Raw genomic sequence first — 13444 nt, forward strand, 5'->3', positions numbered from 1 at the left:
TCCAGATTACCTGCAGCCACAAAGTTCAATGAGAACTTGTATTCTAGTACTTTTACTGCTATTTAAGACTATGTACAGTAAATACTTTAATGGCCATAGCCAGGTGCACTTTGACCCCTACTGGGTAGTTTTATAAACGTCTGGGTATTCAAGGGGTTGAGTCAAGTGCACAACCACAATTGCAGCCAAAATTGTGTTTAGTTTTTTTTCTGGCTGGCTCCAGGCTTTCATGAAAGGGATTTGGGTGGCTCTTTAACAGAACTCTAATGCCCCGTACACACGGTCGGACTTTGTTCGGACATTCCGACAACAAAATCCTAGGATTTTTTCCGACGGATGTTGGCTCAAACTTGTCTTGCATACACACGGTCACACAAAGTTGTCGGAAAATCCGATCGTTCTAAATGCGGTGACGTAAAACACGTAGGTCGGGACTATAAACGGGGCAGTGGCCAATAGCTTTCATCTCTTTATTTATTCTGAGCATGCGTGGCACTTTGTCCGCCGGATTTGTGTACACACGATCGGAATTTCCAACAACGGATTTTGTTGTCGGAAAATTTTATATCCTGCTCTCAAACTTTGTGTGTCGGAAAATACGATGGAAAATGTCCGATGGAGCCCACACACGGTCAGAATTTCTGACATAACGCTCCGATCGGACATTTTCCATCGGAAAATCCGACCGTGTGTACGGGGCATTAAAGTGTCCATTCCCAGACATTCACTGTGGATTTTGTTACTTCTTCGGTTCAAAATCCTTTCCTCGCCTATTTTGCACAGCAAATGGAGGATCAGAATCGTGCAGAAGGCATAGACAAGCTTGAAACAAGTCCAAGGAATCACCAGAGCATCTACTGCATTGTTGAACCTGGAGGTCAGTACCATCCACATCAGATTTTCCCCATCTTTGACAAAGATTTTGAAAGAACTCTGGGTGCAGAGACCATTAGGCTCGGTTCACACTGGGGCGACTTGTCAGGCGACCTAGTCGCCTGACAAGTCGCCTCCCGTTCTGTGCTATGGAACCGTTCTAATCGGAGCGACGCAAGTCGCTCCGACTTAGAAAAAGGTTCCTGTATTACTTTGGGGGCGACTTGGGGCGACTTGCATAGACTTCTATGCAGAAGTCGTCTCGCAAGTCGCCCCGGCAGTCGTTTGCAGGTCGCCTCGCTGAGGCGACCTGCAAGTCGTGCCGCCGATGTGTGAACCGAGCCTTACCCTGTACTGTATGATTAGGATAAAACAATTAAATCTAACACCAACACACCCAAATGCAAACATGCATTTAGGTTATGAACATGTAAACAAATCAAAATCCACACACAGTAGAACAAGGGTCCAACTGGTGACTTAAGAATTATGTAAATATTTGTTTCACTGTACTTTTGTACTTTGACAAATACAGAGAGTTTGCTTTTGTAAACGCAGCTTTTTTTTTGCACAAAAACAGTTTCCAGAGCAGAGAATGTTTGGAATCTGTCAAATTTTATGGGATGTGAGAGGTTAGCAGGACCATTTTATAAATAAAATAAAAACACACCTTGGCAGAGTTGTTCCTTTGACTGAGTTTTCACGGAACGTCTTCTCATACTGCGGGAGCTCTACAAACTCATGCAACCACCGCAACGTCTCCTCTTCTGTCCAGTTATGAACTAAAAGGCACAACAATTTATAAATATACGAATATTATATCAATATTTATTTATTAAATTAGTTACTTCAGCTTGTTCTCCACCTGTTTACCCCTTTATGGATCAAAGCAATTTTTACATTTTAGCTACTGGCCATTAACCTATTATACCAAAGTAAAGCACTTTTTCTTCTTTTTTTTTTTTTTTTTTTTTAAGAACATGAAAATGCTTTTTTTGAAAAAAATATTTTACTAGCTAAAGTAATCTATAGGCAAAAAAGACACAGCAAAACACACCACATCTGGTTCTTCCCAGATGTTTGATTTACACCACTGCTGTGAGGTTTGTTCTACTGGATGCAGATCAGAAGACCTTCCAACAGGATGTGTGAGAAGACAGCCAGATGTTACAAAGGTTGAGGATATTGATTGAGAAACAAAACCAACAGGCTGGAATCCATCACAAGGATCCTTCAAAAGATGAATAGAAATTTTTATTTTCCAGAGCTGGATTTCTGAGCCACCAAGACAGGTATAACCTGTTCCTTGGTGTCAAACAAATCAGTCTGTCAAGGAACCTGATTGCCTTTTCCCATGATGACAAAGTGTTACATTGTAGAAGTATTGAGTGAAACTGGGCAAATGGTAACTCTGCCTTGAAGGACGCTACTATTAGACCCAAGACTCATGCAAAAGTGGAGAGTTGGGACAAATCCTGGACTGCAGAGCTTTAATCTTAGATCAAAGTCTGAAGTTTCTGCTGTGATAGAAACTGACCAAACTTTAGACCTAGACAATCTAGGACTAGACTCTGATATGCCAGATAAGTGAATTCCAGCGACAGTTTCTGAAAGCTCAGGATCCCCCTGAACTGCTGCAACATCTGGATAGTCAAAGCCACATTGACAGTGTGTGCACTGACTGTTCCCTAAACAGGAGGCTGGCTAAGTATTCCACAATGAGCTGCGACAAGAGCACAAGACAGCCAAAATTACAGTGGTAAGAACCCTGGTGAACATTTAAAGTACAAACGATAGGCTGCAGGGGCTGTATGGAGTGTATGGGCAGAACAGCAAAAACCTGGAAAGTCTGATGCACTGGAAAGATTGAGAGATGCGGGTACATGTTCTACTGTCCACAGAAGCAAAAAAAAAAAAAAAAAAATCTCCTTGTGATGGAGGAAGATGAATGATTTGGTTGATTCCTTGCAGAATTTCTGGGCTTAAATGAAGGCATTCAGGGTGCAAGAAGGTGTGGACTCCCCTCTGGTTGTGGGAAAGGTGAAAATGGTTTATAGGCGAGTAATGGAGGGGTAGGGATCAAAACTCCAGTTTGTAGCCCTGTGATACCACATCCTGCAGCCAAGCATCGGAGACACAGGCTGTCCAAGCCTTTGCAAAAGGTTATCAAATGTGCCCCCCACTCTGAAAAGTGATGATACACTTATGCTAAGGAAGGTTTATCAGAAGATTTGGCAAACTGAATGCCAGACCTTGTGGGTGCACTGGAAGCCAAGCTTCGAGGATCCCGACTAGAAAGTCAAAGGGTGGAGAAACGAAAATACTAGTCTTTATTCCAGGTGAAGGACTAAAAATACTGAAGCCACTAAATCAACAACAGTCAAGCAGTTAGCATTTTCGGAAGGTAAGATAAGCAATGGAAGTTTTCATATTTTTTACCCGTACAAGTCTGCTCTGAGCTCAACCCCCCAAATTTTTGGTTAACAAGGATTAAAATCTTTCAAGGGTTTTAGTAGAAAAGTCAGCAATTTCAATCGACTTAATTTATTGGTGAATAGTCCGCTTTAATAAAGATGACGTTTTTCTCATTTGTTACACACTGGCTCTACATGATCACAGGTCTTCTAAGTAAAGCAAGTACTTTATTTTCAGTGACATTCCCTTGTCTGCTTGTAGCCTCCTGGGATATCCACATTATGTATAACAGGTGGCTTTAGGAAGTGCTGATCTTGCTTATGAGCTCAGGCATGTCTGTGAAGGGGGTGAATCTGAAAATCAGAAAGCGACAACTGGTTTCCGATTCCAAGATGGCAGCGCACAAGAAAAGACATGCTGCAAAGAGTTTTCAGTCCTGAACTTCATGGACTGGTAAGTATGTGGTGTCCCTATAGGAACAGCTGACAGTTTTAGCCAGATGGGAAGGTCCTTAAAAGCCCTGGCCACACATCTGGATATAAACCAACAACCTTAAATATTCTGGGCCTACAAGTCATAGTTCTAACTACAAGTAAGGACCAACCATAGGGACAAAACCTGTAAAATAAATATTGCTTTTTATCCCAATGTCTAAAGCCCAACTCCAACCAAATTTCATTTCTGGCTTAACTAAAGCGTGGCGAGTTAAACTGCAAGCACACACACATGACCGCAATAAATAGTGCCTAGAGTTTTGTGGCAGCAAAGTAAAACTACTAAACTCCAGGGAAATTAGAATCTATCCCTACAGTTGAGCTCCCCCCACGCTGCCAGGTTTAAAATGCTGGATTATTGCCTGTGGGATCATTAAAAAGGCATTTTACTTACCTTATCCCTTCCCGATGCCAGTGCTTCCATGGCATCAGGAAGGGATAAAGTACTGTTGTTCTTGGTTACTGCGATCCTTTAAACTAGCCTAGGGGGCAGCTCACACCAGAACTTCGCACTGCATTCGGGATCTGCACCAGATGTCAATGTTGAGGCTAGGTTCAGACTGAGGCTTCATACACACTGAGCTTAAAAAACTATTTAGGCGCAATTAGCGTTTTTTTTTTCCTGCCAGAAAACTCCTCTCAAAAATGCAATCCAGTAGTTTTTCTGCCTCTTAAATGCTGAGCTTAAAATATGCCTCTAAATATCCTAATGTGCAAGATAGGAGAATATTGAGCTACTTTTACAGGCAAAATGCATAACTCCTGTAGAAGCAGCATTTTGTAAGCCCAGTTTGCATGGACCATCATGCAGTGCCATTTTGAATCGATTTTCAGTGCAATTTTAAAATGCAGTTGTAGTGCGACTTGATGAGATTTTGGCACAATTTGGAAATGGCTACGATTTAGGTTCTGGGGAAGAAAACCTGCTGAAATCAGGTCAATGGGACAGATAAGCAATATGATTCCATTGAGGTCTATGGACCACATAATCGCACTGCATCACATCAAAGCAGCACAAAACTCTTGGATCCTTTTCCATCTTGGAAAGCAGGATCGCAGCTGCACTGCATTGATGTTAACAGGTTCCAAAGGAACCAATATTATTTCCCTTGTCATGAGATTCAGTGCAATCTGATTCACATCTGAAATCGCATCACTGTGAGCCAGGGCTAACTGCGACACCCCAAACGCAGGATGCAAACTTAGTGTTTGCCTGCACCGGATCCCATGATACAGTGGTACCATGTGATCCGGTTACTCTGCATTTTTTTAAATGGTGCATGACATTTTTGGTGCGGTCCAGGGCACTGCACCTGGATTGCATGTGAATCACGCAAGCTCCTAACACAATGCAAACACGATAACTGGATTAAATAACAATTTCACTCACAAATTATATCTAGTACTGACAAATTTGAATACATAGGTTGTTAAAGGAAATTTGTGACTAAGCAAAACATCGATGTGAGAAACAACATATGTTGTTCTGATCCCTTTGTGCCATACTAGTGCCCAGGCTGTGGAATAGATTATGAATGTGGAAGAGGCTCCACTAATTTCCCTAAAAATAGCATGCAATGGAGGAGCAAAGAGCAATGTCTCTGGTGTCTCTTGTATACTTTGTATGAAGGATTCCTTTTAAAACTGTACATTAAATATATATTAAAAAAAAAAAAATCAGCATGTAAAGTGTACAAATGCACACAAACAGGTTGTGATTTGTATAAGCTAGTGAATAATGTGTCAATCAAAAGTAATCTCATGACTAAATGCCAACCCAAACAGAATGTGTATACTGAGAATCATTTTCAATAGGTTTTAGCCACCTATTCTGCAAATACATACTAAAAGCACTGATAAGCAATGTAAAACTAGAGCTGCACGATTCTGGCCAAAATGAGAATCACTATTTTTTTTTGCTTAGAGTAAAAAGATCACGATTCTCTCAAGATTCTCGTGACGTAAAATCTTTCACATACAAAAAAAAAAAAAAAAAAAAAAAAAAAAATGGGTTACCTTTACTAGATTTTTTTTTTTTTTTTAACATTAAAGTAATTTTTTCCAAAAAAATTGCATTTGAAAGACCGCTGCGCAAATACAGTGTGACATAAAATATTGCAACAACCACCATTTTATTCTCTAGGGCGTCTACTGAAAAAAAATATATATGTTTGGGGGTCCCAAGTAATTTTCTAGCAAAAAAAAAATGTTTTTAACTTGAAACCAACAAATGTCAGAAAAAGGTTTAACGTTTAAGCGGTTAAACTTTTATCACTTACACAGGAAGTCTATTCCATTGACAAATTGTTACAATGTTTATACTTAAGTTCAACTGATAAAGAATGTTTTGTTTCTTGGCTGGTTTTTCTCTTCCTTTCTTTTGAGGGCTGTGGCTTCAGAATTCTTTGCATAGAAAGAACTGTGTAACACTTTGGTCAAGATCTCGATAACGATTCTTGACGATCATGATAACGATTGACGATTAATTGTGCAGCTCTATGTAAAACATCTTCTAAAAAGAACCGGTCAGGATAGAAATATGGAAACTGCCATGTGAAGATTTCAGGAGAAGGAAAAGAAAAGAAGAGATGGGCCAGAGTGCAAGAACCTTGGGGCCTTCCAAAAATAGGTGGTGTTTTTGTTTTGAGTTCATACGATACTAAGTGCACAGAAGTGGACTCTATTCAGCTAATTATGTGATTTCAGAAGGCAACTGGTACCAGTCCTTATTTATGGGTTTCAAAACAAATGTGGAGAATACTTAAAGTGTAACTCCACTTTTATTAAGAAAAAAAAAATTTGGTGATCTATGTGCATGCAAGGATTATAATAAATTTCCAACATGTCCGATTACTGAAATTTGATTGCCGCATGAAAATCGGCTGTTGCTGCAGCCCACTAACGGTGTGAAATACCAACAAAAATTCTTAGATGAGATTTTTGAAAGAAAATTCTTTGGAAATTCGACCCATGTATGGCCTGCCTTATTCTGAAGAAATCCACGTGTGTTTGCCTGAGCCTCTGTTCTGAGTGTAATGGGAGTGGTTTCATAATTAACTGTCAGGTGTGGATCTGAAGGGCACTAATGAGGAAATCTGCTGGGCCTGCATCCTTTTAGACCCCTTTCACACTGGGGAGCTTTGCAGGCGCTACAGCGCTAAAAATAGCACCTGCAAAGCTCCCTGAAAGAGCTGCTATTGTGTCTCCAGTGTGAAAGCCCTGAGGGCTTTCACACTGGAGCGGTGTGCTTGCAGGACGGTAAAAAAAAGTCCTGCTAGCAGCATCTTTGGAGCGGTGAAGGAGCGTGAAATCAATGGAGCAGCGTGGCTGTAGCCGCGCTTTGTGGTGGTTTTAATCCTTTCTCGGCCGCTAGAAGGGGGGTAAAACTGCCCCACTAGCAACCGATTACGGCCACTAAAACGGTGCTAAAAATAGCGCCGTTTTACCGCCGGCGCAGCTCCCGCCCCAGTGTGAAAGGGGCCTTAGACGGTTCCTATTGAAAGTATCTCTCAAAAAATGACATTTTTGTTGCAGGAGATGCCTGAAATCTGATTTTGTATCTTAGGCAGACTTCTGGGAAAATTGGTGAGCCAATCACACAAGCAGGAAATTGTTTCTGGGGAGTGGTCAGTACAGCCATATTGCAATTTAGACTCAGAAAATTACATTGACGACAGACCGAAAAGGAAAGGTAATTTCTATTAACATTCAACAACAATATGATTAGTGTCGCAATTATATGTGCTATATTATTTTTTTCTTTATTTGCTTTTTCTCCCCCCACGAAAGTGGAGTTACCATTTAAAGTGACACTAAACGATATCCTTACACATACTTAATGGCCCGGAATGCACCTTTTTTTTTTATGAAGAGGTTTCCTGCTTGTTTTCCTGCCTCCTTGCAATGTCCTCCACGAGTTTCTGAACCTTTCCTTTTCCCCCCTCACTTCAGTTTCACTTCAGTTTGTTTGGAATGAGCAGTGCTCATTAGCTTCAGTCATGTACACTGCTCTATGTATACTACAAAGTGCATAGTTCCTAGTCCAAGAGAGGGTGGGACCATGGAGAATGAGCATAGACATCCTCTAACACAGGGGTCCCCACACCGGGCCACAGACCGGTGCCAGTCTGTGGCCTGTTGATGACCATGCCGCACAGCAGGAGATGAGCGGTGTCAGCGGTTTGCTGCTCACCTCCTTTTGTGCGGCAATGCCTGTGTCTCCTCTCCTGGCCTCTCCGCCCACCCGGCTGATGAGGTCATCCTATATTCCCTGCTGATAGGATGACATCGTCAGGGGAGCCAGGAGAGGACATACGAATTGATCACAGCCGCTGCCCTGTCAAAGGCTGTAAAGAAGAGTCCTGTGCAGGGGAGGCAGAGATTAGATTGGGGAAGTGTGATGTTAAGAGGAGGCTGTGATTGTTACAGTGCAGTCCCCTTTACACTACAGTGCTCCCATTTACAGAGCAGTCCCCTTTACATCACAGTGTCCACTTTACATTAATGTTAAGGGAACTGCACTGTAAAGGAGCACCCAATATAAAGGGGGTCTGTGATGCGAAGGGAAGCCGACACTGATATAAAGGGGGGACTGTGCTGTAAAGGGGGCCTGAGGACAGACTCCATAATATTCCCCTCCCATAACCCACCCCAATCCTTGGGAAAATTTGCTGCCATGAAACTGGTCTCTGGTGCTAAAAAGTTTGAGGACCGCCGCTCTAACAGGTAGTTAGATCACAGCAGCAAAAGAAAAAAAAATGGAGATTTGGAGGAAGCCAAGAGCAATAGAACATACTTTTTTGAGCTAAGAGTAAATACTTGAATAGAAAAAACAGTTTAGTGCCATTTTAAAGCTGGCCATACACAGACGAAACAACTGAACCAATTCCCCCCTCCACACATTGGTGATGGATAAAGGAATCCTTCCGGCTGTGTCATCATATTCTAACAGGACCCCCCCCCCCCCCTCACTTCAGTTTGTTTGCTGTCAGAATACACTGATGAGTGCTGCAGCGCTATTCAAAGCAACATTTTCCTGCAAGCTTGTTCATCATGAGAAATTATGGGTTGAAATTCAGATGGTCTCTGCTGAACTAGTTGGTTTTCGATCAGATGATTAAAAACTACTTGTTGTAGAATAGGGGCACAATCAAGGTCACAACAATGCACAAAAAGTTGACTACTTACATAAGGTACTGTGCATGTAATGGAATGTTTTACTTGCTAATAGATTTGCCTTTTTTGTAACCAATGCTACAATCTTGGCACCACAGCAAGATCTTTTATCTCCTCTAAATAGGAACAATTTGGTCCAATAAGTCCAGCCTAAAGCCTGGTAAACACTGAGTTCTTTTCATTTCCACCCAGCGGGCTGAACGAAAAAAACGGTGAGCTCCTGTCGGGACCGCTGTATTAATGTTCTGACATTAGTAGGGCTGCAACTAAAGATTATTTTCATAATTGATTAGTTGGCCGATTGTTTTGATTAATTGGTTAATAAACTTTAAAAAATAAAAGTGTGGTGTATAATTTAGTTAATATGTAAAGTTTAAAAAAAAAGGCAATTTATTCTTAAATATCTCTATACGCAGTGGTAAATATTAAAAAAAAAAAACTACTATATGGTTAGGGAGTAAAATCTTTAATCCACTCTGAGAATAACGGACAGAAGAGATATACTGTATATACTATTAGATGTTGAATCTTGTAATCATCATCAGACTCAGATCAAATTTGTTTATTTAAAATAAAAAAAAAGTTAGACTGTTTTGCAGATTTTTAAACAGAACTGTAATATATTATATGTTGGCCATACAAAAACAATGTCTTTCTTCAAAAACAAATGTCATTTTAAGAACATTTGTTCGCTTTTCTAATCGTTAGTGGGGTCAAATCGGTGTTCATTTTCAACCACAGTGATGGGAAAATTTAGAATTAATAGAAAACTTCTTGGTGAAAGGATTTTTCAGACAGTGGATGTGGTTTTCGTTCAGAAATTACATTCATTTTAAAACAGAATGTTAAAAACAAGTGAAAATTTCAAACAACATTCTTTCATTCAGCGAATGTACAAAGATTTTTCGTCTGAATATTCTCATCTGAAAATTGATCCGTGAGGCCAGCATAAGGCTCGGTATACACCTATGCAGTTTACTTTTGATCTGTTTCTGCAGTGCTTTTTGCTGTGCGTTTTGATTTTTGCGCACGTGATTTTACTGCGATTTGCTTTTTATGCATTTTTTTAGGCCTTCTTTTGGCCAATTTGTTGTTGGGCAGATTAACCACTTAAGGACCGCCTAACGCCGATTTACGTCGGCAAGGCGGCACGGGCAGGCAAAATCACGTACATGTACGTGATTTGCCTCTCGCGGGTGGGGGGTCCGATCGGACCCCCCCCCGGTGCCCGAAGCGGTCCCGTTCTGTTCCCCGGCGATCCGAGATGAGGGGGAGGCCATCCGTTCGTGGCCCCCCCCTCGCGATCGCCGCCGGCCAATGGGAACACTCCTTTGCTGCTGTATGCTAAACAGCAGCAAAGGAAATGATGTCATCTCCCCTCGGCTCGGTATTTTCCGTTCCAGCGCCGAGGGGAGAAGACATCAATGTGAGTGCACAACACACTACACACACAGTAGAACATGCCAGGCATACAAAACACCCCGATCCCCCCCCCGATCGCCCCCCGATCCCCCCCCAATCACCCCCCCCCCCTGTCACAAACTGACACCAGCAGGTTTTTTTTTTTTTTTTTTTTTTTTTTTTCTGATTACTGCATAGTGTCAGTTTGTGACAGTTACAGTGTTGGGACAGTGAGTATTAGCCCCCTTTAGGTCTAGGGTACCCCCCTAACCCCCCCTAATAAAGTTTTAACCCCTTGATCACCCCCTGTCACCAGTGTTGCTAAGCGATCATTTTTCTGATCGCTGTATTAGTGTCGCTGGTGACGCTAGTTAGTGAGGTAAATATTTAGGTTCGCCGTCAGCGTTTTATAGTGACAGGGACCCCCATATACTACCTAATAAATGTTTTAACCCCTTGATTGCCCCCTAGTTAACCCTTTCACCACTGATCACCGTATAACCGTTACGGGTGACACAGGTTAGTTCGTTTATTTTTTATAGTGTCAGGGCACCCGCCGTTTATTACCTAATAAAGGTTTAGCCCCCTGATCGCCCGGCGGTGATATGCGTCGCCCCAGGCAGCGTCAGATTAGCGCCAGTACCGCTAACACCCACGCACGCAGCATGCGCCTCCCTTAGTGGTATAGTATCTGATCGGATCAATATCTGATCTGATCAGATCTATACTAGCGTCCCCAGCAGTTTAGGGTTCCCAAAAACACAGTGTTAGTGGGATCAGCCCAGATACCCGCTAGCACCTGCGTTTTGCCCCTCCGCCCAGTCCACCCAAGTGCAGTATCGATCGATCACTGTCACTTACAAAACACTAAACGCATAACTGCAGCGTTCGCAGAGTCAGGCCTGATCCCTGCGATCGCTAACAGTTTTTTTGGTAGCATTTTGGTGAACTGGCAAGCAAGCACCAGGCAGCGTCAGGTTAGCGCCAGTACCGCTAACACCCACGCACGCACCGTACACCTCCCTTAGTGGTATAGTATCTGATCGGATCAATATCTGATCCGATCAGATCTATACTAGCGTCCCCAGCAGTTTAGGGTTCCCAAAAACGCAGTGTTAGCGGGATCAGCCCAGATACCTGCTAGCACCTGCGTTGTGCCCCTCCGCCCGGCCCAGCCCAGCCCACCCAAGTGCAGTATCGATCGATCACTGACACTTACAAGGCACTAAACGCATAACTGCAGCGTTCGCAGAGTCAGGCCTGATCCCTGCGATCGCTAACAGTTTTTTTGGTAGCATTTTGGTGAACTAGCAAGCACCGGCCCCAGGCAGCGTCAGGTTAGCGCCAGTACCGCTAACACCCACGCACGCAGCATACGCCTCCTTTAGTGGTATAGTATCTGAATGGATCAATATCTGATCCGATCAGATCAGATCTATACTAGCGTCCCCAGCAGTTTAGGGTTCCCAAAAACGCAGTGTTAGCGGGATCAACCCAGATACCTGCTAGCACCTGCGTTTTGCCCCTCCGCCCGGCCCAGTCCAGCCCACCCAAGTGCAGTATCGATCGATCACTGTCACTTACAAAACACTAAACGCATTACTGCAGCGTTCGCAGAGTCAGGCCTGATCCCTGCGATCGCTAACAGTTTTTTTGGAAGCTTTTTATTGAACTGGCAAGCACCAGCGGCCTAGTACACCCCGGTCGTAGTCAAACCAGCACTGCAGTAACACTTGGTGACGTGGCGAGTCCCATAAGTGCAGTTCAAGCTGGTGAGGTGACAAGCACAAGTAGTGTCCCGCTGCCACCAAAAAGACAAACACAGGCCCGTCGTGCCCATAGTGCCCTTCCTGCTGCATTCGCCAATCCTAATTGGGAACCCACCACTTCTGCAGCGCCCGTACTTCCCCCATTCACATCCCCCAACGAAATGCAGTCGGCTGCATGAGAGGCATTTTCTTTATGTCCTCCCGAGTACCCCTACCCAACGAACCCCCCCCAAAAAGATGTTGTGTCTGCAGCAAACGCGGATATAGGCGTGACACCCGCTATTATTGTCCCTTCTGTCCTGACAATCCTGGTCTTTGCATTGGTGAATGTTTTGAACGCTACCATACACTAGTTGAGTATTAGCGTAGGGTACAGCATTGCACAGACTAGGCACACTTTCACAGGGTCTCCCAAGATGCCATCGCATTTTGAGAGACCCGAACCTGGAACCGGTTACAGTTATAAAAGTTAGTTACAAAAAAAGTGTAAAAAAAAAAAAATATATATATAAAATAAAAAAAAATAGTTGTCGTTTTATTGTTCTCTCTCTCTATTCTCTCTCTCTATTGTTCTGCTCTTTTTTTACTGTATTCTATTCTGCAGTGTTGTTATTGTTATTGTTATTGTTATTATGTTTTATCATGTTTGTTTTTCAGGTATGTAATTATTTATACTTTATTGTTTACTGTGCTTTATTGTTAACCATTTTTTTGTCTTCAGGTACGCCATTCACAACTTTGAGTGGTTATACCAGAATGATGCCTGCAGGTTTAGGTATCATCTTGGTATCATTCTTTTCAGCCAGCGGTCGGCTTTCATGTAAAAGCAATCCTAGCGGCTAATTAGCCTCTAGACTGCCTTTACAAGCAGTGGGAGGGAATGCCCCCCCCCCCCACCGTCTTCCGTGTTTTTCTCTGGCTCTCCTGTCTCAACACGGAACCTGAGAATGCAGCCGGTGATTCAGCCAGCTGACCATAGAGCTGATCAGAGACAAGAGTGGCTCCAAACATCTCTATGGCCTAAGAAACCGGAAGCTACGAGCATTTTATGACTTAGATTTCGCCGGATGTAAATAGCGCCATTGGGAAATTGGGGAAGCATTTTATCACACCGATCTTGGTGTGGTCAGATGCTTTGAGGGCAGAGGAGAGATCTAGGGTCTAATAGACCCCAATTTTTTCAAAAAAGAGTACCTGTCACTACCTATTGCTATCATAGGGGATATTTACATTCCCCGAGATAACAATAAAAATGATTTAAAAAAAAAAAAAATGAAAGGAACAGTTTAAAAATAAGATAAAAAAGCAAAAAAATAA

General features: G+C 42.7%; 1 protein-coding gene across 1 annotated transcript in view; it reads right to left on the reverse strand.

Moving 5' to 3' along the window:
• Positions 1 to 13444, reverse strand: part of STIM2 (stromal interaction molecule 2) — a 162846-nt gene that overhangs the window by 21354 nt on the left and 128048 nt on the right. The window contains exon 4 of the mRNA XM_073609071.1: positions 1544 to 1655. Within this exon, the coding sequence (XP_073465172.1) occupies positions 1544 to 1655 (112 nt within the window). The remainder of the gene's footprint in view (positions 1 to 1543; positions 1656 to 13444) is intronic.

The sequence above is a fragment of the Aquarana catesbeiana genome, linkage group LG01, assembly GCF_042186555.1.
Source record: "Aquarana catesbeiana isolate 2022-GZ linkage group LG01, ASM4218655v1, whole genome shotgun sequence".
NCBI lineage: Eukaryota > Metazoa > Chordata > Amphibia > Anura > Ranidae > Aquarana > Aquarana catesbeiana.